Source organism: Watersipora subatra, chromosome 2, assembly GCF_963576615.1.
Source record: "Watersipora subatra chromosome 2, tzWatSuba1.1, whole genome shotgun sequence".
NCBI lineage: Eukaryota > Metazoa > Bryozoa > Gymnolaemata > Cheilostomatida > Watersiporidae > Watersipora > Watersipora subatra.
Window position 1 is genome coordinate 17,476,693 of NC_088709.1, and position 19,547 is coordinate 17,496,239.

General features: G+C 35.1%; 2 protein-coding genes across 2 annotated transcripts in view; both read right to left on the minus strand.

Annotated features, from left to right (window-relative positions):
• Nucleotides 1-319: 319 nt before the first annotated feature.
• On the minus strand, nucleotides 320-2,695 carry LOC137387422 (uncharacterized). Its single transcript, XM_068073845.1, has 2 exons — nucleotides 2,512-2,695; nucleotides 320-1,726 (listed from the first exon to the last, which is right to left on the minus strand). The coding sequence occupies exons 1-2, from the start codon at nucleotides 2,603-2,605 to the stop codon at nucleotides 471-473; spliced, it is 1,350 nt and encodes a 449-aa protein (XP_067929946.1). The 5' UTR covers nucleotides 2,606-2,695; the 3' UTR covers nucleotides 320-470.
• A 5,171-nt stretch (nucleotides 2,696-7,866) lies between these two features.
• The window catches only part of LOC137386841 (proline dehydrogenase 1, mitochondrial-like), a 31,367-nt gene continuing 19,686 nt past the window's right edge, over nucleotides 7,867-19,547 (minus strand). Inside the window, exons 7-12 of the mRNA XM_068073007.1 lie at nucleotides 16,166-16,312; nucleotides 15,820-15,941; nucleotides 13,539-13,697; nucleotides 12,647-12,735; nucleotides 8,699-8,896; nucleotides 7,867-8,281 (exon numbers count right to left, since the gene is read on the minus strand). Coding sequence (XP_067929108.1) covers nucleotides 8,718-8,896; nucleotides 12,647-12,735; nucleotides 13,539-13,697; nucleotides 15,820-15,941; nucleotides 16,166-16,312 — 696 coding nt within the window. The 3' untranslated portion in view covers nucleotides 7,867-8,281; nucleotides 8,699-8,717. The remainder of the gene's footprint in view (nucleotides 8,282-8,698; nucleotides 8,897-12,646; nucleotides 12,736-13,538; nucleotides 13,698-15,819; nucleotides 15,942-16,165; nucleotides 16,313-19,547) is intronic.

Below are 19,547 nucleotides of genomic sequence, written 5' to 3' on the forward strand. Positions count from 1 at the left end.
ATCAGCAAGTATTGTGTTGATATTTTTTAACATGGTACCTTTTTCTGGTACACTAATTAGTCCACTAGTGGCATTGTTACTAGGCAAGTGTGAAGCCGCCTTCATTATTTGGTTTCCACCAAATTTCCAGGGGTGCAGTTCACTCTAGATGCCTCAATCTTAGTTTGTTATAACCACTTTGAAGCTCTCAAAGCCGGAGATTACTGACAAATTACTATTTATTGCTGTTTCCTGAGTTCTTGTTTTCGTCTCATAGATAATTCATCTTCCAAGTTTGCCATATTTCTTTATTAATACTGCGCTGTTTTTGTGGACATTATTTCAGTAATCATGGTTGTGGTTGGCATAAGCTAATTTATTATTTGCGTTAAACTCAACTGTGCTCTGATAGACTAAATCAGAATCTGCTTAAAATATTATATAACTTAAAGTGTATTGTTAAAAATAAAATAATAAAGTTTGTGATAGTATTACATGCGAAACATTCTGAATAACATTCCCTTTGAATTGTGCTCTCCTATTAGCAAGTGTCCAAACGGGCTGATAGTACAGGTCAAAGGTCGTTTAATATCTTTTATTCGAATTGCCCTCCTCATTGATTTGTTCAAGGCGACGAGCTGATCTTTGTAGTAGCTAGTAGAGAATACGTATCCAGTTTGAACATCGACGCATAAGCAACCGGGGTGGTCGGAACCATCACGTTGTCCATATACAAACTCGATCTCATTTTCGATATTGAATGCTACTATTCTGGAGTCATCTGAGACTAGAACTGATTTGCCATGGAGTACGATATATGTCGGTGATGTCAGCACCCCTTTACCTAACCTCGTAACGACTTCACCTCTTTTGTCAAAGACGTATACACAGCCTTGACTTTGGCTGCAAGCAAATACATAGCCAGATTTACTAACGGTTACGCCGCACGGAGTGGGTATGGGACCATATTCTTGAACTACAATGCCCAGAGCGTTGAACTCTTTAACACAACCATCTTCGTGGTCCGTGACGAGCACGTTGCCGGTTTGATGATTAATGTGCAAACCCCAAGGCTCGCTTACACGGTTTAAGTATAGCTTCTCTTTGAAGACACCATTGTTGTCGTACATCTGTACAGAAAACTTTGTTGTTAGAAGAATGTTGCATTCCGCGTCAAATTTAACGTCTCTGCAAACGTGTTGCTTCTGAAAAGATAGATATTGCTTTTTTTTAATCCAGTCGTCGGTGTAAGGCGATTTGCTCACTGTCTCATCCGGCATTGGCAGGCTGGATGTGAGTCCGGATTCAGAGTGTCTCTCAACAAATCTCCTCGCGCTGTCCTTGTTAATTGATGCTCTTTGTTTTCGTATTTGACTAGTTGATCGACGTGAACGAGGGGAAGATGGGTTGGAATCTCCGGATGACGTCAAACTAGATGAATTGCTGGCGGTGGACTCTATGGAGCAGGTCTTGGAAACGCTTATATGTCTGGGCTTTGGTACGGGCACAGATTTCAGCGAACCCGATCGAACAGCCGGTAGAGGTTGCTGTGCTGGGGCTTCGACAAACTCAGGCGGTGCTGGTATCTTTTCAACCATTTTCGGGGGGTCTCTAAACATTTCTGGTGGACTAAGTATTTCTGCAGTTGGTGGCTCTGGTGAATTCAGTGACTGTTGAGGATTCTTCAAACAGGGACTCAGCTGTGTTGGGTAGCCTTGGCTTTTATTACCTCCTCTCAGCTTGAAAACTGTGAAAAGATGGATGAATCATTATTCACTCTTTATCTATTATACTTTGAGGGCAAAGTTAAGATTGGGTAGGTGCAATAATATCTCATGTCACAAATGCAACGAACTTGTTCTTAACCCGCATTATGTAAATACACATTTTTATCCAGCTGGCCCACATCTGACACTCATCATTACTGTATGTACTTATTAGCTCTTTTCAGAATTATGTGGTCGTTTCCATTACAGCAGAAGTGATTTCAGTAATTTAAATCTTATTATATATGAAAAGGGTTCAATATGCATGACCAGTTGCACTTGAAAGCACCGAGTTTTTCTTCAGCGAAACCAGCTAATAACTTCCTTCACTGGCCATGCCAGTTCATTCCAGAACAGGACAAGAAGTCACATGGCATACCATGTCCTACTGTGCTGTGAATTTTTACAAGAATTCATCTTTGCTATGAAATAATATTCAACAATGCTTTACGTCAGAAATACATTTAGTAATAACTATTTTACATAGTGTTCTGCAGTTCGATTCATTTTTGTAAATGTTTATTGTGGTTGTAACATGTTTATTATAAGCAACTGTACTCAATTTCACATTGCTTCGTGTTAGGTTGATGCCTGATTTAGCATGTCAACCATCTTTGACAGCTTATATAATCAAAGACGAGTAGGCTATCAATGACCAGGATGTTTTATCATGGTTGTTAACTTTCAAACCATGTTATTGATATACGTGTACTACATTGTGACAGAAGCAAGGAAGACTAAAGATTAAAGATAGACTTTAACTCACCAGAATTGGCAGTAGTAGAGTCATTCTGGTTGTAGTCGGTGTTTGCCTTATTGGTTCTATAATCAATATATGTAAAGCCATGCTTTGTCGCCATAATAACAACTCAATGTTTCACTATCCGCTTTCCTCGCTCAAATGAGTCTGCATACACACTCGGCAGTGTTATATAGTTGCTGAACGTTATAACAAACAGTTATAGCAAACAGTTTTTCACGGTGTTGCGCAGTCAACTGTGAATGGTATGATGGCACAGTTTTAACTGTACACTAGTGGAGAGTAAGCAGTTGCCATGGAAACTGCTTATTAATTGCGACATTTTGTTGATACAACTTGATTAAGCTTTTGGAGAGAGGAGGCAATCAATCACAGCTGCTCATGGTCTGTGCAGAGGAGTGACGTTTGTTATGGTGCGCGGTGGTGAATAACAGACCATCTGTGACGATTCATTTTAACCGCCATTCTTTCTCTGAGTCATTCTTATTGTTAAGAGCTGCCAATGAGTACTCGTGGAAGCTAAGATGTTTTGAAAAACATCTGTGAGAATGTTTGCCGAAACATGTGGTGATTCATCTTTATCCACATTTAGAAAAAGGTTTTAGTCATACCGTAAACAAGTGGCTTTGAAATGAAAGATGCACAGATTTGAAGTCTGAAGATATAACCAAACTAGGCCAACTTGTTTTCTCTGGATAATACTAGGGAGAATTTAGGACTCGAATGCAAGCCTAGGAGAAAGTAGATTTATTTTAACCTATTGAGCACAGCGTTTTATTTTTGAAAGAGTGAATCAAACAGGTCAAAAATGTGGAAACAACTTGACATTAAAAGGTAACCAAAATGAAATTATTTGCTGAGAAATCAGGGAATTTTATTGATTAAAATAATCTATATTGCAAAAATGAAGGTGATGACAAAGAATGGGTGGCAGAATTTGTCATTCTCTTTGTGTGCAATCTTTTGTGTCGCTTCTTTTGGCAAACCAAAAGTGTTTTCATTCTTGAACTCAATAGAGTACCAACCAATAGAGTTAACCGTACCAATAGAGTTAACCGTAACAAACACAAAGAAAATAATATACTTATCATCACGGCTATTACAATATCTATGAATGTTGGTTGTTGGTTGACTACTTTGAGTAAACTATTGTATCAGATGCTTTATAAGGGAAAACATGGTGACCAGCTAGAAAAATTGATACTTTATTATTACACTAGCTGTACAACCCGGCGTTGCTCGAGTAATAAAACAGTTATTGCACAGAAAATTTATTTGTATTTAATATATAACAACCTTTGCAATTCTAACTGATAAACTATGTATCATGAGAAAATCTGTGTAGTTGAAATAATTTAAGAGAAAATAAAAACAACTATAGGTTTTCAAACTTTGTCAAACAACTATAACTTTCATACTTCATTTTAATAGCTATAGCTGGAGGGACACACATACCAACATTGAGAAATATATATATATATATATATATATAGATTAGTGAGTTACCATAGCCTTAATATATGAAACCTTCAGTCACCTTGGTGATGGATATATATATGTATATATAAATATATTTATGTCCACTGTATACTTGTATACAGTGGAACCTCATACTATACTGCTGAAGTATATAATTATTTTAATAATAAACTGTATATAATATATATATATATTATATACAGTTTATTATTAAAATAATAAACTGAATACCATGAATAATATATATATATATTATATACAGTTTATTATTAAAATAATTATATACTTCAGCAGTACAGTATGAGGTTCTACTGTATACATGTATGTACTGAATACATATACTCTTTTGTTTGTTTTTGCTGGCTATGCTGAAGTCAATGAGTACTGTGTATAGCTATTATATCTATTATACAATATATGTAATATAATAGATATAGCAATATCAGATGACTACAACATAACCAACAAAAAAAAGGAGACATAGAGAACTTTCTCTCATTTGAAGAGGAGATTGCAAAGTGCTGGCATATAAGAAAAAGTGTAATTTTAGTAGTCATTGGAGTACTGAGTACAATAACACCTGGCTCAAACGTGGCTTGGCTAAATACTGGCAACAATCAACACAAGTCAACAAAGCTCTTATTGGGAAGGACTAAGACCTTGAAGACCTAAGACCTTGACCTTACTACTCTTTTGGGTTAATAGAGATGAGGAAAACATGTTTAATAGCTGACAATAATCAAAACTCAAATGATAATGGACAAGTACAACTCGGCAGAATGATGCAAACACAAACACAGAGCTTTCTTACAGATGTCGTGTAATACTTGTTCATCTCTATGGATATTCACTATATACTTTATTAGTTTAATACCTACATATGTTCACATATCATCAGTACTCTCAATATAATAGTTAGATAGCTTGCACTAAAACCCGCACAGTTATGGTAATTCACATTTCTATTTTTAGTCAAACCTAGAGATGATTGGCCGTGAATACACAATAAACGCAGATGTCTGTGGCAGGGTCTGAAGTGCTACTAACATCTAATGAACATTACAACCCTCAGTATATTAATATTCAACTCACAAGACTCCGTTTCAAAGCATTTCTAATGCAGCTAACGACTTCTTAATGTCTCCAATCTTCCCAGTTGTCTGGTAAGATAAATCTTCAGACATCGCCATTATGTTTTAGCAACTTTCAAGTTCAGTAGCTGATATGGCAGAAAACTATTTATATGGTGAAACTAGAATTTAAAAGGAATAAGATACATTTTAACTACTTTAGTTGACACCTCCCATACTAGTTACTAGTAAGGTATAGCCTTGCTCTTTCAGAGAACAGGTGCCACGACTCCAAGTGCCATGTTACCGCTACTGTCTATGTTGTGCCAGATCTGTGCTCTTTTCGTCATCATGCTCCACACCAACTACATTCTAGATATTGTATTTGTCTTTAGTTCTTGCTTTTTGTTTGGTGAAAATGATGAACACCAGTTGCTATGGAAATGGCCATTGTTTGTTAAACACTAAATTTTATTTGCTTATTCTTTCGTGCTTATTACAAATGCATTAAATTAAAATGCTTTTGGATGGAGTACTTCTTCCACTGGCTCCCATCTAATAAGTTTCACTGTTAGATTGGAGTCAGTTACTTGTTGAGTAAAATCATTTACAGCCTCCAGGGCTCTTCAGAGATATAATGTACGCAACTAATTAAAATAAAAGTGCGCAACTATCTTATATGAAAGTTTATAAATGATTTAAAGAAAAGTTTGTAAATAATTTATATAAAAACGTGCAACGAGTTTTTATATAGTACTTACACACATCATTACCTCAAACTTATTAGACATGACTGAAGTCAGTATTTGACTACTTAATTTTAGTTTATATAAAATCCTCAGTACAAGTTAAATGTTTAGAAAAACTGCAGAACTTCCTAGTGGTTTGAACGCTGAACACGAACGTTACTAACTTATGGTTCTTTTTATTTTGTGATTGTTGTCTTGACAGCATTAGCTACAACCTTTAAGAAATAAGGTCAAACCGTAGGCTACATAATTTGTATGAGTGAATGAGAAGAGTTGGCACAAACTTACAGCGGTGTCAGATGGTTGTCAACTATGTCTTTGGTTACATGAATTTTTATTAAAAACATGATTGACGATGGTTAAGAGCTCTATAGCAATGAGCTCTATGGCTTGCAATGGATCTATAGCTCGCAATATCTCTATAGTTTGCTATAGGTCTATAGAGTCATACCTCTATAGACCTATAGAACTATGACACTATAGCTTTAAGGATCTATAGCTCATAGCTATAAATCAATAGAGCTATAATAGCTCTATAGAGCTATTATAGCTCTATAAGCTAGCGTAGCTATAGCTCTATAGAGCTATAGCTACGCCTACAGAGGGATATGAGCTTTGAGCAACTGTAATAGATACACGCAGAGGTATTGCCGTCGAATAACTAATAAAAAAGAATAATATATCAATTTTGGGTTAACTGTTAAAATATTTTAGCAAGTCAGAACAACACTACGCTAATCTGTATAAACTTACTACCTTTTAGCTTAAAACTAGACGTCCGTAGAGCTGGAGGTTGTGAGTTCAAATCCAGTTTGCAGCGGATTTCTCATACTAAAAACTTTATTGCTATGGCTGGACAGACAGAAGGACAAACGTTGAGATATACATGTATATAGAGATATATATATATATGTAAATCCATGAAAATAGCTTCAAATTAAAGCCGTATCAGTTCATGCAACAAGTTCTTCTATATATTCGTACTAAGGCAGCAATTTATATATTAGCACTTGTCAAGCGCTACAAAGTCTGTGAACACACCGTCGCTTTCAATGCAAATAAACATAATATTTAGTATCTGCTAGAATGTATCACCATAGCCTACTCTTATCTTTGATCAAGCTATCTCTTTGATTTAGCTGTTTATCAATACCTAAAGGAATAACAGTAATTAGCTGGACACGTTGCTGTAAACTATAAACGTGACTTTGCGATGTGTTCTGGTTGCCACGGAAAAGCTTTTCATAGATGCTTTTATACTAGAGTCGTTTAAAGTCCTGACCATGTGTACAAACAGCATTATATCGATATAACATTTTGATAGTTACTAACTAAAAGGTTCGAGTTGTGATGTGTGTCAAAACAAAGCCTTGGCTAAGCTGTATAGACCTACAGATTGTTCTTAAAATACTCGTATGTATAGCCGTGAACAGACAGGTACAAATAGATCCAAAATAAAAAAATACATATATATCAAAACATTTAGATGTGTATCAAGCATATCACGAACTGAACCTCGAAGAACAAATAATATTCCCATGTTACAATGCAGATAACTAACTTACATGTAGCTGGGCATCCATTTCAAACTTTGTCTGACGGTTGTTACAGCCATTTTGCCATCTTCGTAATGCTAAACTATTTTTAGAAAATCAACTGCTGGTAACAGGTAATTACCGCTAATTGCAGTCTGGGTGAAAGTTTGAGAATGATACATGCATATCTAATAAGAGTTTTGAAGTTATTGCCTAATATGCAAGTTTTGTGGTCTGCAAGGGGTCATAAGGAATAAATTTTTGTCATATTTTAACCCATATTACAGAACAACAAAAATGTTATCTCAAAAATGTTTTCTACAAATAAAACTTGTGTTGAAAAAGTTGATGCATTCCTTTACCATTCCTCATTCTCAAATATTTCTTGGTAGTGACAAAGATTGAGAACTAATTACTTCATAAAATGTGATAGAGTTTCAAAATGGAGTGACACGCAAAATCGTGATGAATTTATTCATTGCGACAATGTCAGTCATGTGTGGTAACCAGTTGACAAGCCAAGCTGCGTCAAACATTGTCAAATTTATTGATCTATTGTTTAAGAAACACATCGTGGCTTCCTTTTTCAACAGCTTGCAGTGAACATACGTGATGTGAAGAGATTCGAAAATATCGATAGACATATTCTAAAAATAATGATCCAAAACAACATAAGATGAATTGAGCATGCAGAAATATTCCAGCAATGAGTAGACAAAAGAGATGATTGTCAAAAACCAATAAACAGAGGGAGGTATATCTCAGCACAAAAACGGTACAAAAGAGATTTTACATAAAATTATTTAAAACAAACCAGATCTTGCAGCCACCGACAATAAAATAAAAGTAGTATATTTGCATCAGCAATAAAAGATGAGAGACAACGCTTTAGTTGATAGACCTTTCAAGACACGGGTGCTGAGGTGCCAGAAACGGGTACATCCTGCAATTCATCATTTAGATATCTCAACAGGATGTATGCAATTGCGTTAGATTTAATATCACAATAGCTATATCAAACCTCCAGTACACCAAATGGCAAAACTTGCTCATGAAGAGTTTTAAAAGCGAGTCTTTGAAAATACTCGACACTGAGATGTCAAAGAAGTAAGCCATAGAATGTGTCCGTATTAGTATCTGATTCATAGATATTGTATCCTGGTTTCTGTTGATGAGAAGTCAGTCCATTCATGCGTACAGTGTTTATTCATTGTGCAAGAATTTGTATTTGCATAACGAGTTTCGTGCTTACTCATCAATTAAATGAATAAATTGTTAATTTTTGTGAATTGAATGAATCCGGGTTTGAGCCAATCACACTTCCATGGCAACAGAAATAAAACCACACCACATGACTTACCTCATATTTCAAATCTTTTTTAACTGTTTGATGAGAATGGATTTATTCTTCGTCCGATCTCGGCTCTAAGGAGTCTCTTTTCTTTTTGCACCTTGGCTAGGATTCCTCGATTTTCAGCGGCCCTGCGGGTGAGGTATGGTAAAACTTCTTCGACCGGCCCATATGGCACATATTTGTACACAGAGTACCCGCTCTGGCCTGCCATCAGAAAGACAGCTAAGGTAAATTAACTAGTTAACATAATTATTAATGACATCCACTACGAAAAAAATTGATAAAATGTGTATCAAGTTTGGTAGCAGTACAGTTTAGCTATGAATACCAGTTGTACTAGCACAATCACAATGCCAGTTTTACCAGCGCCACCACAATATCAGTTTTACCAGCGCGACCACAATACCAGTTACAGTTTCACCAGCATCACCACAATGCCAACAATATGAGCACCACAACTATACCAGTTGTACAAGGGCCGCCACAATATCAACAGTACCAGTGCTATCACAATAGAGATAAAAAATTATGTTAGCATTTTGGGCAAATCAGATTATACTACCCCTTTATAAACTGTTAGAGAATAAGGCTACATGTATGTTATCCAGCTCAACCTACATTCCTAAAACATGCTACGCAACAGAATGGGATAAAACTTGTTTAATACGGGACACCGTTTAAACCTGTTCAGATTACATTCCCTTCAATTACATCAACAAGTTATATTCACCTGCAAGCAGACTGGGCTTGTCTAACAACTGTCTAGTCTTAGAACCAACACAACTGTCTAGTCTTAGAACCAACACAACTGTCTAGTCTTAGAACCAACACAGATCTCACCTTTAGCAACAAAGTCTGCACTAACTGAATGTAACTGCACTAACGTTGTCCCATTTACTATTTTGAGGAATTAATAATTTTGCCGTATTTTATATTTAATTAATATAAATTAATTATTATGAATTAATATTTTGCCGCAACCAAAACATGTATTTTCATCAATGTTTCCAAAGCGGCTAGTCACATAGGCAGTATTATCCCATACATTTTGTCACAAAACACAATGATGAAAAGACTTGTTGGGTGTGTTTGTGATATCTACATTACTTTAACATTAATTTGTCAGACTCACTCCTTTATATACACTACGCTCTGTATAATCTGTTGAACTTGACTGACCTAAACTATGTATGAATTAAATTGCTAAAACATTAATAACTCCTTTTAAATATATTTCAATATTTTTTCCCATGTTGAAAGTCCACATTAAACTGGCAAGTATAATGGAACTTTGCCCAAAACGAAAGATGAGAAAGTGTGACCTAGTCAAACATTCCTGTTAGTGTTACATGTATATGATAGCTTGTATAATCATCACTCAAATGCTAAATCTCTCAAGCTCTGCCAGTTTTTCAGAAGCTCCGTGTTGAAATGGTATTCAGCGTGAGTCAGACTCAAGTGATAATGGTTGCCTACTGACTCCAAACAGATAGCAATTATTTAGGTCATAGATGAACAACAAAGTTAAGCTGATTGAAATGGCACATGCTGTCTGTCGATAATGTTGAAGTTCACATTTCACATGTGAAATTTACAATGAAATTGTAAAATTTGTGAAATTGTAAAAATTGTGAAATTTACAATTCACAATTTTCACATGTGAACTTTAATTCTGTCTGTCGACAGAATTAAAGTTCACATGTGCAAATTGGTAAAACATTTAACATTGACAGAGGAGATGCTTGCTATGACTATTTCACTGAATGACACGTGTACTCTTCATGAAGGTCAGCAGTTCAAATCCTTGATGACCAACTCAGCACAGAGAAAATACTGTTTTTTTTTCAATTCTGAACAGTTCCAGTATGTGAATCATCAACAAAGATAACCAGCTGTACAAAAGGTTTTAGAATATGTATGTAACAGGAATATGTCTTATCTATATACAGTAGATGCTACTTTTTATGTAAACCTATAATGTAAATTCCAGATAACGTAAAAAATTTATGTGAAGTTTTTGCTTCCCACCACGTAAAAAATTCCATATAACTTAAAGTGCCAAGTCGGGTGAGTTCTCAACTTTCGATTTGAACGTTAATCTATGTTGCTGCATTTGTGCAAGAAAAACCGACGTGTGTATAACTTTATACCTATTATTTACACAACTTTTGCAACAACCTAGTTTGTCGTGATAGATCGTCAGATGTGTTGACAAAACAGAGAATAGCTGCGTATTGTTCATAAATACAAAGGCGATCAATTGGTGCAGGTGTTACAGCGTCGGTTCACCAATCCGAATTTTTCGAGTTGGAGTAATGTCAAAAGTTCTCATTTATCCTAACCTTGACCCCTGGATACAATTAGACAATGAACAGGTAGTACTACTTTTTTACAAAATATTTGTTGTTTTGCTTTCTTGTAGACATATAAAATATTTATTATTAATTTAGTTTACATTAGTTTTACTTTACAGAGTACACTTTGCTGTTTGAAAAAATAAGCAAATCGTTGCAAATGAACGTCGAAGATGTGCGCTCCCCATCAAGTTATTGTAGAATTACCGCAATAATGGTCGATAAAACCAGTGAGATTGATAATAGAAAGGAAAAAAGTTGTTGATGCAAACTAATAATTCTGCAGTTATGGTACAGACCACAAATTAAAAAGACTAAGTCAAGTTTTTCCTTTTTGTATGCCCAAAGGGGTGAGTTTGGAAACATCTTAAAATGGATTAGGCAATTTACATGTATTTTACTGTTCTTATAAAACGTTACTGGAATAGATTATTTACGTTGTAGGAGCGTATGCTGTATATAAATCTCAATGTTTGTCTGTCCGTCATCTGATGGTCGTCTGTCTAGCTATTGCTGGACAGATAAACAACCGCCGAATATGCGACTATGCAAACGGTTTTAGAATTTGTGTAACAGTAATTTTTTTGACTTTTTTCCGTCATACGATATTAACAAAAATTTCTCTCAAAATTAAAATTTGGCAGTCGGTGTACTGATTACAACAAAATAATGAAAATGTCGATATGCTATTCGCCGAAATCCTTTTCACAACGCCTGAAAGAGACACGATGCTCGCTATCTCAGTTCAGCATTATTTGTTATAAGTAATAGCAAAAATGAAACCGAAAACAGATAAGTGATAAACTTTTAGTCTATAACAAAGTTGAAGTTTAGTAAAATACATACAAAAACTTGCCATCAAGTATTTAAACTAAATTCATTTAAGTTGAATTCAAAGTTTATGTTATGCGTCTCTCTCGAAGGTACGAGCTCCCTACGGTACGTACTGCAGGTAATACATTGTAATGTTACATTTTCTTGCAGATCATAACCACTAAATACATTCAAGCTATTGCAGGCAACTATAGTTACCAAGGTTAATATAGTGTTTTGTTACTAATTTTAATATGTACAGTACGTATATAAAATTTTGATGACTTACTAGGGAGTGTCCGCATTAAATAATTACAATGGGTTTCTATACCCCTCTATACAACAATTTCGCCTTACAGTAGCTACACTGAAACAAATTAAAATCATATAATTGTATATCAAATAATTTTTCATTGTAATTGTAGCAAAACAGACTTTATTTAACCGTTACTTGCTAATTATTTCATATTAACATTTAAACCCTTTTACAGTTTTTAATTTTTTTTCTTAATTTATGTAAACTGCACAAAACACTTTTCTCATGAAATGAAGATTGAAAGTTAGAATGGTAACTGTTGTTATATGTTAAAAAAACACAAATTTGTTGCGCAAAGACTTATTTATTACCCACGCAACACTCAAGCATTTATCTAGTTATAACATGAAGATGGAGTAGAGAAGCTAGTTAAAATCAATCTTGCTTCTGTGCAAGCTATTGAGGCTGGCAAGGTAAGAAAGAGAGACTATAAATGTAAATAAATGTATCCGCAAAAATGTATCCGCTCACCAAGAGGAAATGTGATATGATCACACATTCCAAGGAGTTGTCCAAAACAAAGCGCCTTGTCCTCTCGACGCAGTCCATAGTCCTTTAACCTGGTCAAAAACAAAATGCATATTGTTTCATACTCTGTTGCAAAATTGGAGAAAATAAGCAAAAGTAACAAACCGACCTCAAAAAGAAATGCAGTCAAATCTTTACTCACCATCACCTCTACATACAAATTCACCTCTACATACAAATTTTTCACCATACCATGTGAAATTGGAGCAAGTAATTGCCCCGACATAGAAAGTAATATTTAACATGACGACATCAAGTATTTTCAAAGCATTACAGCATTGTAAGTAAAAATGAAAAAGTTCATCTTAACTAATGTAAGAAAGAGTAAGTGACACCGTGTACTCCTATCACTACCACAGAACATAGACTAATGTAAGAAAGAGTAAGTGACACTGTGTACTCCTATCACTACTCACCACAGAACATAGGCTAATGCAAGATAGAGTAAGTGACACCGCGTACTCCTATCACTACTCACCACAGAACATAGGCTAATGTAAGATAGAGTATATGACACCGTGTACTCCTATCACTACCACAGAACATAGGCTGATGTAAGAAGGAATTGTCAAGTCTACACTTCTGTTCACATGTCTCTAAGTATTCTATGTTTTCTAAATTTCTGTTACTGCATACGGATGTCTTGCTGAGATGTGCTCCGCCAAGACAGATCTACCTTACTATCAGTTCTCACTGTTGGAATATCTAAGAAGAGAGGCTGACAGGGTTCACCTCGCTATTCCTCTCGTGTGGAGACCCTACATGCTACCATTTGAACAAACTGTGTTAATAATTGAACATGCTAACATCTTAACAGATGGCAGAAGAAAGTTACCGTTGCACGCAGTATCTGATGGTCTCCTCATTATGCGTGGCAGCCATAGCAGCAACTTGACCTTGACCTCTTGCGACAGCTTCTTTCAATACCGCATCTATTACTTTTTCATACATGGCAGAAGATGCTTCAAAATTCTCATTTATTGGATCAGGATATCTGTAACGAAGAAGACAAGCGTGTGCTCAATGACATTACACAACTAGTTTAAACTGGTTGGGAAGCCGATCGACTGACCATAGCGCAACAGTTAGATATAGTTATGCTGCAGGAATAAGCAGACATGTCTAGCTTACACAAAGGTCAAGTACTGTAATACCTTGAATTACGAGTGTCCCTATATATGAGAAATTCGAGGTACGAGGAAAACTCTGAGCAAAATTTTGCCATGAGATACAAGAGAGATTTGAGATACTGATGCGGCCGCTAGGTGGCTGAGTATGCGAAGGTTCGAATGCAGACCAGTTTAAAAAAGTTTTTAAAAGGCTAGCTAAAAGTGAAGGTGAAAGCAAGACAAAGAGTCAAGCCAGAAGAAAAGTAAATCCTGGAAATAAAAACCACGTTAGAATTAAGTTTAGTGTAATGTATGATTAAAACTTATTTTGTGAGTCAAGTTCATTTAAGTTAATGTAAGTATGTGTAAGTATGTGTGTATATGTAAGCATGTCAAGTTCATGTTACGTCGTGTCACAAAAGTATGGCGTACCAACTGTGTGGCCATAAAGACCTCCATACATTACTGTACATATACAAATACGAAATCGCGATTCCATCGCAAAAATTTAAAATGAAAAAATTAGTCAGCAAGCGATTTGGCTTTTGAAATGAAAGAATCAAACTTTCATTTGATATTGCGGTAGTCATTCATCGTTTGACTGATCAATACAATAATAATTCACATGATAGTATCGATTTCAATTATCAAAACTTTGAATATGTAGAGAAAAGTCATGGTTATGGTAGATCGAACGATGATAATGCTATTATCCACTTGTGTTGTTGTGAATACTTGATAAGTGCCTTACAATAGCAGCTCTGATAGAAGCAACACCCATACGCTACTAGCTCTAATACACCGGTTACTACTACTGAGGGAACAGAAAATAAAGCATATAATGTATAATCACATCGGCTTTTAATGGTTGGAAAAATGTTATTGATTTAGATGGTGACAAGCCTTGATTTCTCTACAATTTTTGCTCTCACTCAGGACCCAACTTCACACCACCCGCTGATACTCCAACATTACAATAATTTGATCACTTCTTCCTTCCTACTAAGCAAGATGGAAGTAATTTGTAGATTATGGTAGCAGAATTTAACAAGTACTACGAGTATACACGTGCAAATATTGGAGTATCTACAATCACAGTCCAAATTGCACTTATGGGAAAGTGCTACAGTGGAGCGATGAAGGGCAACTATAAGACTGTGTCTGAACAAGGGTTTGTGAAAAGCTCCCAACAAAGTAACTCACTTTAATAGAAAGCATCATATCCAAAACCATTCAGTAAATTATCAGCTCAAGCCATGTATGTTCATAGAATACCGACTTTATTGAATTGTCAACAAAAAATTGCACGACTTTCGGACATTTTTGGGAGACTTTTACCCGGCGAAAGGGTTAAGCTTGTATGTTGAGGTATAGCTATAGCTGGTTCTTCTAGACTCGATTGGTAACAGTTTCATCAACTGTTAATCACAAGATGAACAAAAACATATTTTTTAGCAAACGATTACATAGACAAACTGCCAACCCTCCATCCAGCTTTTACTAAGAGTCAGTATTACCATTTATGAACAGTAATGGGAAATGATAGTTTTAAATCTCGTGAGATTATCTTGCTGAAGTTTCACCACTGTTTAAGCTACTCTTAAGTTTCAAATTCTGTTGAAAAAGTCTTTGAAGCTAGCAAATCCTTATTCATAGAGCTACTCAAATGATGACGAGTCAGTGTATGTAGGTTAAAGGCTGTTAAAATACTTCTCCCTTTTCGTCCGTCACCAACAGTATGAAACATTGAAAACAAATAATAGTAATGTAATAGTGATAAACAACATGCCTTTAACTTTGTAAATAATTCCTCAACAAACCTATGCTGTGAGTGGATAACTCCTTAACAAGTCCATATAATGAATATGGATGACTGTGAGCTTAGATTCTCCTGGAAACTTCGTTTATCTAGTAACTCATCGGTCAATAACAATACACAAGCAACAAATAAAAAAGATTTGGCAGCAGAATCATGGACCAAACATAGCATGTGGGATGAGTACATACCCAATGTCAGCCGCCCGCTGTCTCTCCTGATCCATGTAAGCTCCCCTCACAATCTTGCACCCAAATGTAAATCCCTCTCTTCTGGCAAGATCGAGGTCAATCAGGAAGTTGGAATAAGCTTCCTATATAGAAAATAATCTCTAATAACCATATAAACTTCACAATCGATTGCATATCATTTGTCAAATAGAATCATCCACACCACATACAGGAACATTAACCAAACAATACAACTCATGCAAAAGCACACTGTAAAAATTATCCCAATATAACCCATATCTGACTTGTCAAAGATGCAGATTTTGGGGGCCCAGACTAAACTAAGATGGTAGTTTTAGAAGCTGACCTTGAGGTAGCATTGGTAGGTGTTGAAAACAATTGGCTTTTCCTTGTTAAACTTTCTCATCATCTCCATGGTGAGACGACTGATGGCTGGCTGGAAGTAAGTCTGCTCAGCATCAACCATCACCCTTACATCTCTTTCGGCAGCATGCTACAAAACAAGTCGCTGGTTAGTTTAGCAAAACAAATTATTGAACAACGAAAAACTCATCCATTATTAGATAATAAATTTTGGAAAAGTAAGTCATGATATCGTTTAAGGTTAGCAGACAAAGAAGGAAACAACAAAAATTTTGAGTAAAAGGCAAAATGTAAAAAAGAAGAGATACTACATATCTAAAGACCTTCAGTAAAATAGATCGTCCTCATTTCTTTCTACCAGTTGTGAGTAGATGGCAGAGAGCTGGTGCTAGTGACACCTATTAACACCCTCCCTGTCATCCAGATGAAGTGAGAGATCTATTTAGACGAGCCAAGACAAACAAGCTCTATAATCACTGATATCTTGGCTCCTACATCGGTGTCAAGTTTAGCTTATCGGTGTCTGCTTAAAATTCGTTTACATTCCTCAAATCTTATTGGCTAATTCTGCTAACCATAAACTCATTCTTTCGTTTTAAAATTTTACAAAACTCCATTACACTGACATGACGATGTAAATAGTGACAATAATTTTGTGGTGAATAGAAATAGGCAAATAGCAAACACTACTAAAACAGTAGTCTTACGAAAGAAGATGAGCATGCGGCACAGCTATTGTAACCACTGATGCACTGGCACCTCAAGCTTCAGCTTGGGCAGTGATCCATTTAGCTGGGTTTATTCACTGAATTTGTAAGTTATTTCATTTTCATATTTGTATGCTAAAACTGTTTTGTAAGACTACCTTGTATTTGGCTTAATCCAGTGCAGAGCTCAAAAACTCAATGATAAACATCTCAAGTAATTACGTGAAACCTTAAAATTAAGGCATTATATAAAATTATGTAAAAAGCTCAATGCAAAAATTTAAATTATAAAAGCTAATAACTAAATAAATGAAGTCAAAAGAGATATTTGGTTTGTCCCTTTGCTTTAATGTTATAAAAACAGATTAATTATAGTATAGCCTTAGTGCAATGAGTAACAGGTGATGACAGGTGGTAACAGGTATAGTTAGAGAAATACAAACTTTAATTTTTCAAACTGTAAGTTAACATAATTTTTAACTTTTGTTTGCTTTTGTATTCAATATTTTTACATTCAACTTCAATTATAAAAACAAGCCTCGTCGCTTTCAAAAATTTCGTTGAATAACTTTGCAACTTCTTCCTTATACTTACCACTAAATGGCTGATTATTTACCAAGAGACAATTGCTCATGTTTTTTTATGAATTGCTGTTTTGATTTGATTCTAAGTAATACATTGTCTATCTTTCTTTCTCATCACCAATCACACTACTCTCTCTTAGATCCTTGATTTCAAAACTATAACAAGAATAGTATGATGCACTGTTTAATATTAATCAAGTATCATAAAACCAAGCCATGTCAAGGACAACGTCGTATACACAGACTGATTTACAAAACTGTTTTATGAAACTTTGGACACTGTCTGTTGAAGTTAGTGTACATGTTTGCTCAAATTGTATGCCCTATGATAAAATGCAGAATACAGTACAGTATATGACTTGTAATAATGTGGTGTAATTATATTTGTACAGATTATTATCTTCAACCATTAAAAAATGAAATGTATAGAATTTAGCCTACATAATTTTTAAAAACATACATAATTTTACAGCTGTTTGGTAAACAATTTGAAATAGGACAAAATGAGGATTAATTTAACATATAGGTAGTTTATGGTTGACTAAACCTGCAATGAGTAACATCGTTGCAAAAAATTTTTTAGTTTCCCAACAAAGGCGTCCAGTTTGTCCAGTTAATAGATAATAATTGATTTATAGATAATAGTTGAGGGAGGGCAACTCCCAAAAGATATTCGGTCTGTTCAGTCATTCAGTGTGTTCGGCTTTTCGTATCTACCGGTTTATTTTGCACACAGCTGCATGACTAGCTGGTTTGTTTATGTTCACTTATGACTATGTTTTGCCTAGTTGAATTCCCAGCACTGCATGGGTATTAAAACAGCTTATAAACAGTGGCTGGTAATGTAGTTGCCAATGGCTAATTAGAGTAAGCTACTATACCTATTACTAAAGTTACTAATAAGAGCGAGCAGGAACTTACTAATGAGAGCAAGCATTTGTGACGTCGCGCATAACACAGAGTCACTATGCCTATTTTAACCCAGATAATGACTATCTGCCCAACATCATGGAGCTTAATGGGTTAGCTAATCGCCTATGAATAGAACGATCGTATCCTCTACTATAAGGATTTTTAATCGCTAGATTCAAGTCGCTATAAGTGGACATAGAGTGAACATGAAGACAAAAAGACCAAAATACAAACACTGATTTATATGAAGATTAGTTAAACAATATACCGTAAAACCTCTAATTGAACTCCATGGCGCTCTATTTTTCAACCTTTCCTTTATAGTGACGGTCATTTGGAGGCGGCGTTCAAATAGAGGCTGCCGGTGTATTTTTCAAATAGCTCATCAGAATTTTCGGAAGACAAATTTAGCTCTATTACGGGCAAAGCGAATGTCAGCTATATTTTGCTCTCTTTTCCTGGTGGAGCGATATTAAACCTTTTGGATGCAATAAATTTGCTAAATTTCCTTCAACTTGTCAAATATCTCCTAATAAATGTGCAACGAGAAACATAATATAATCGAGAAATATCTTTACCAGTTGATATCTATCGCTTGCAATTGACCTGCGATGATATTATAGCCTGTGTCCTTCTTTGCAATTTGTTGACATCTTCAATTTTAATTCATTCTAAATTTGTAGATATACTTTCATTTTATATCTATATTTAGCAAATTTGTTGAATAAAATCTCATCGCACTCATTGATATGTTTGCTACAGTTTGCAGTCACAACTAGTTTTTTATGTGCAATATAGAAGTGGAGTGATGAGCATCGATCCATTGTAAGCCGTGTTAAGATAGCTGCAAGGATGCTATTAAATAACATGCTATAAATCTGCATATTTGTAAGTTATACAATAAAAATTTATCAAATGATACAAATATATATATTCATGAACAAGTGACATAGACAAACCATACTTATATTAGAAGCAGAAACAAAAATTAACGCTTTTAAAACAAAAATATTTCCATAGTTTGCTTGGATAGCTGCGTTCAGATTGTTGCTTTCGATGGAACGACCATCTTCTAGTTGTCCAATACCTTCCACAATATTTTCTGGCCTCAAACTTTTCTTCTGCACAGCTGAACTAGTTGATATTAGCGTACAAACAATTT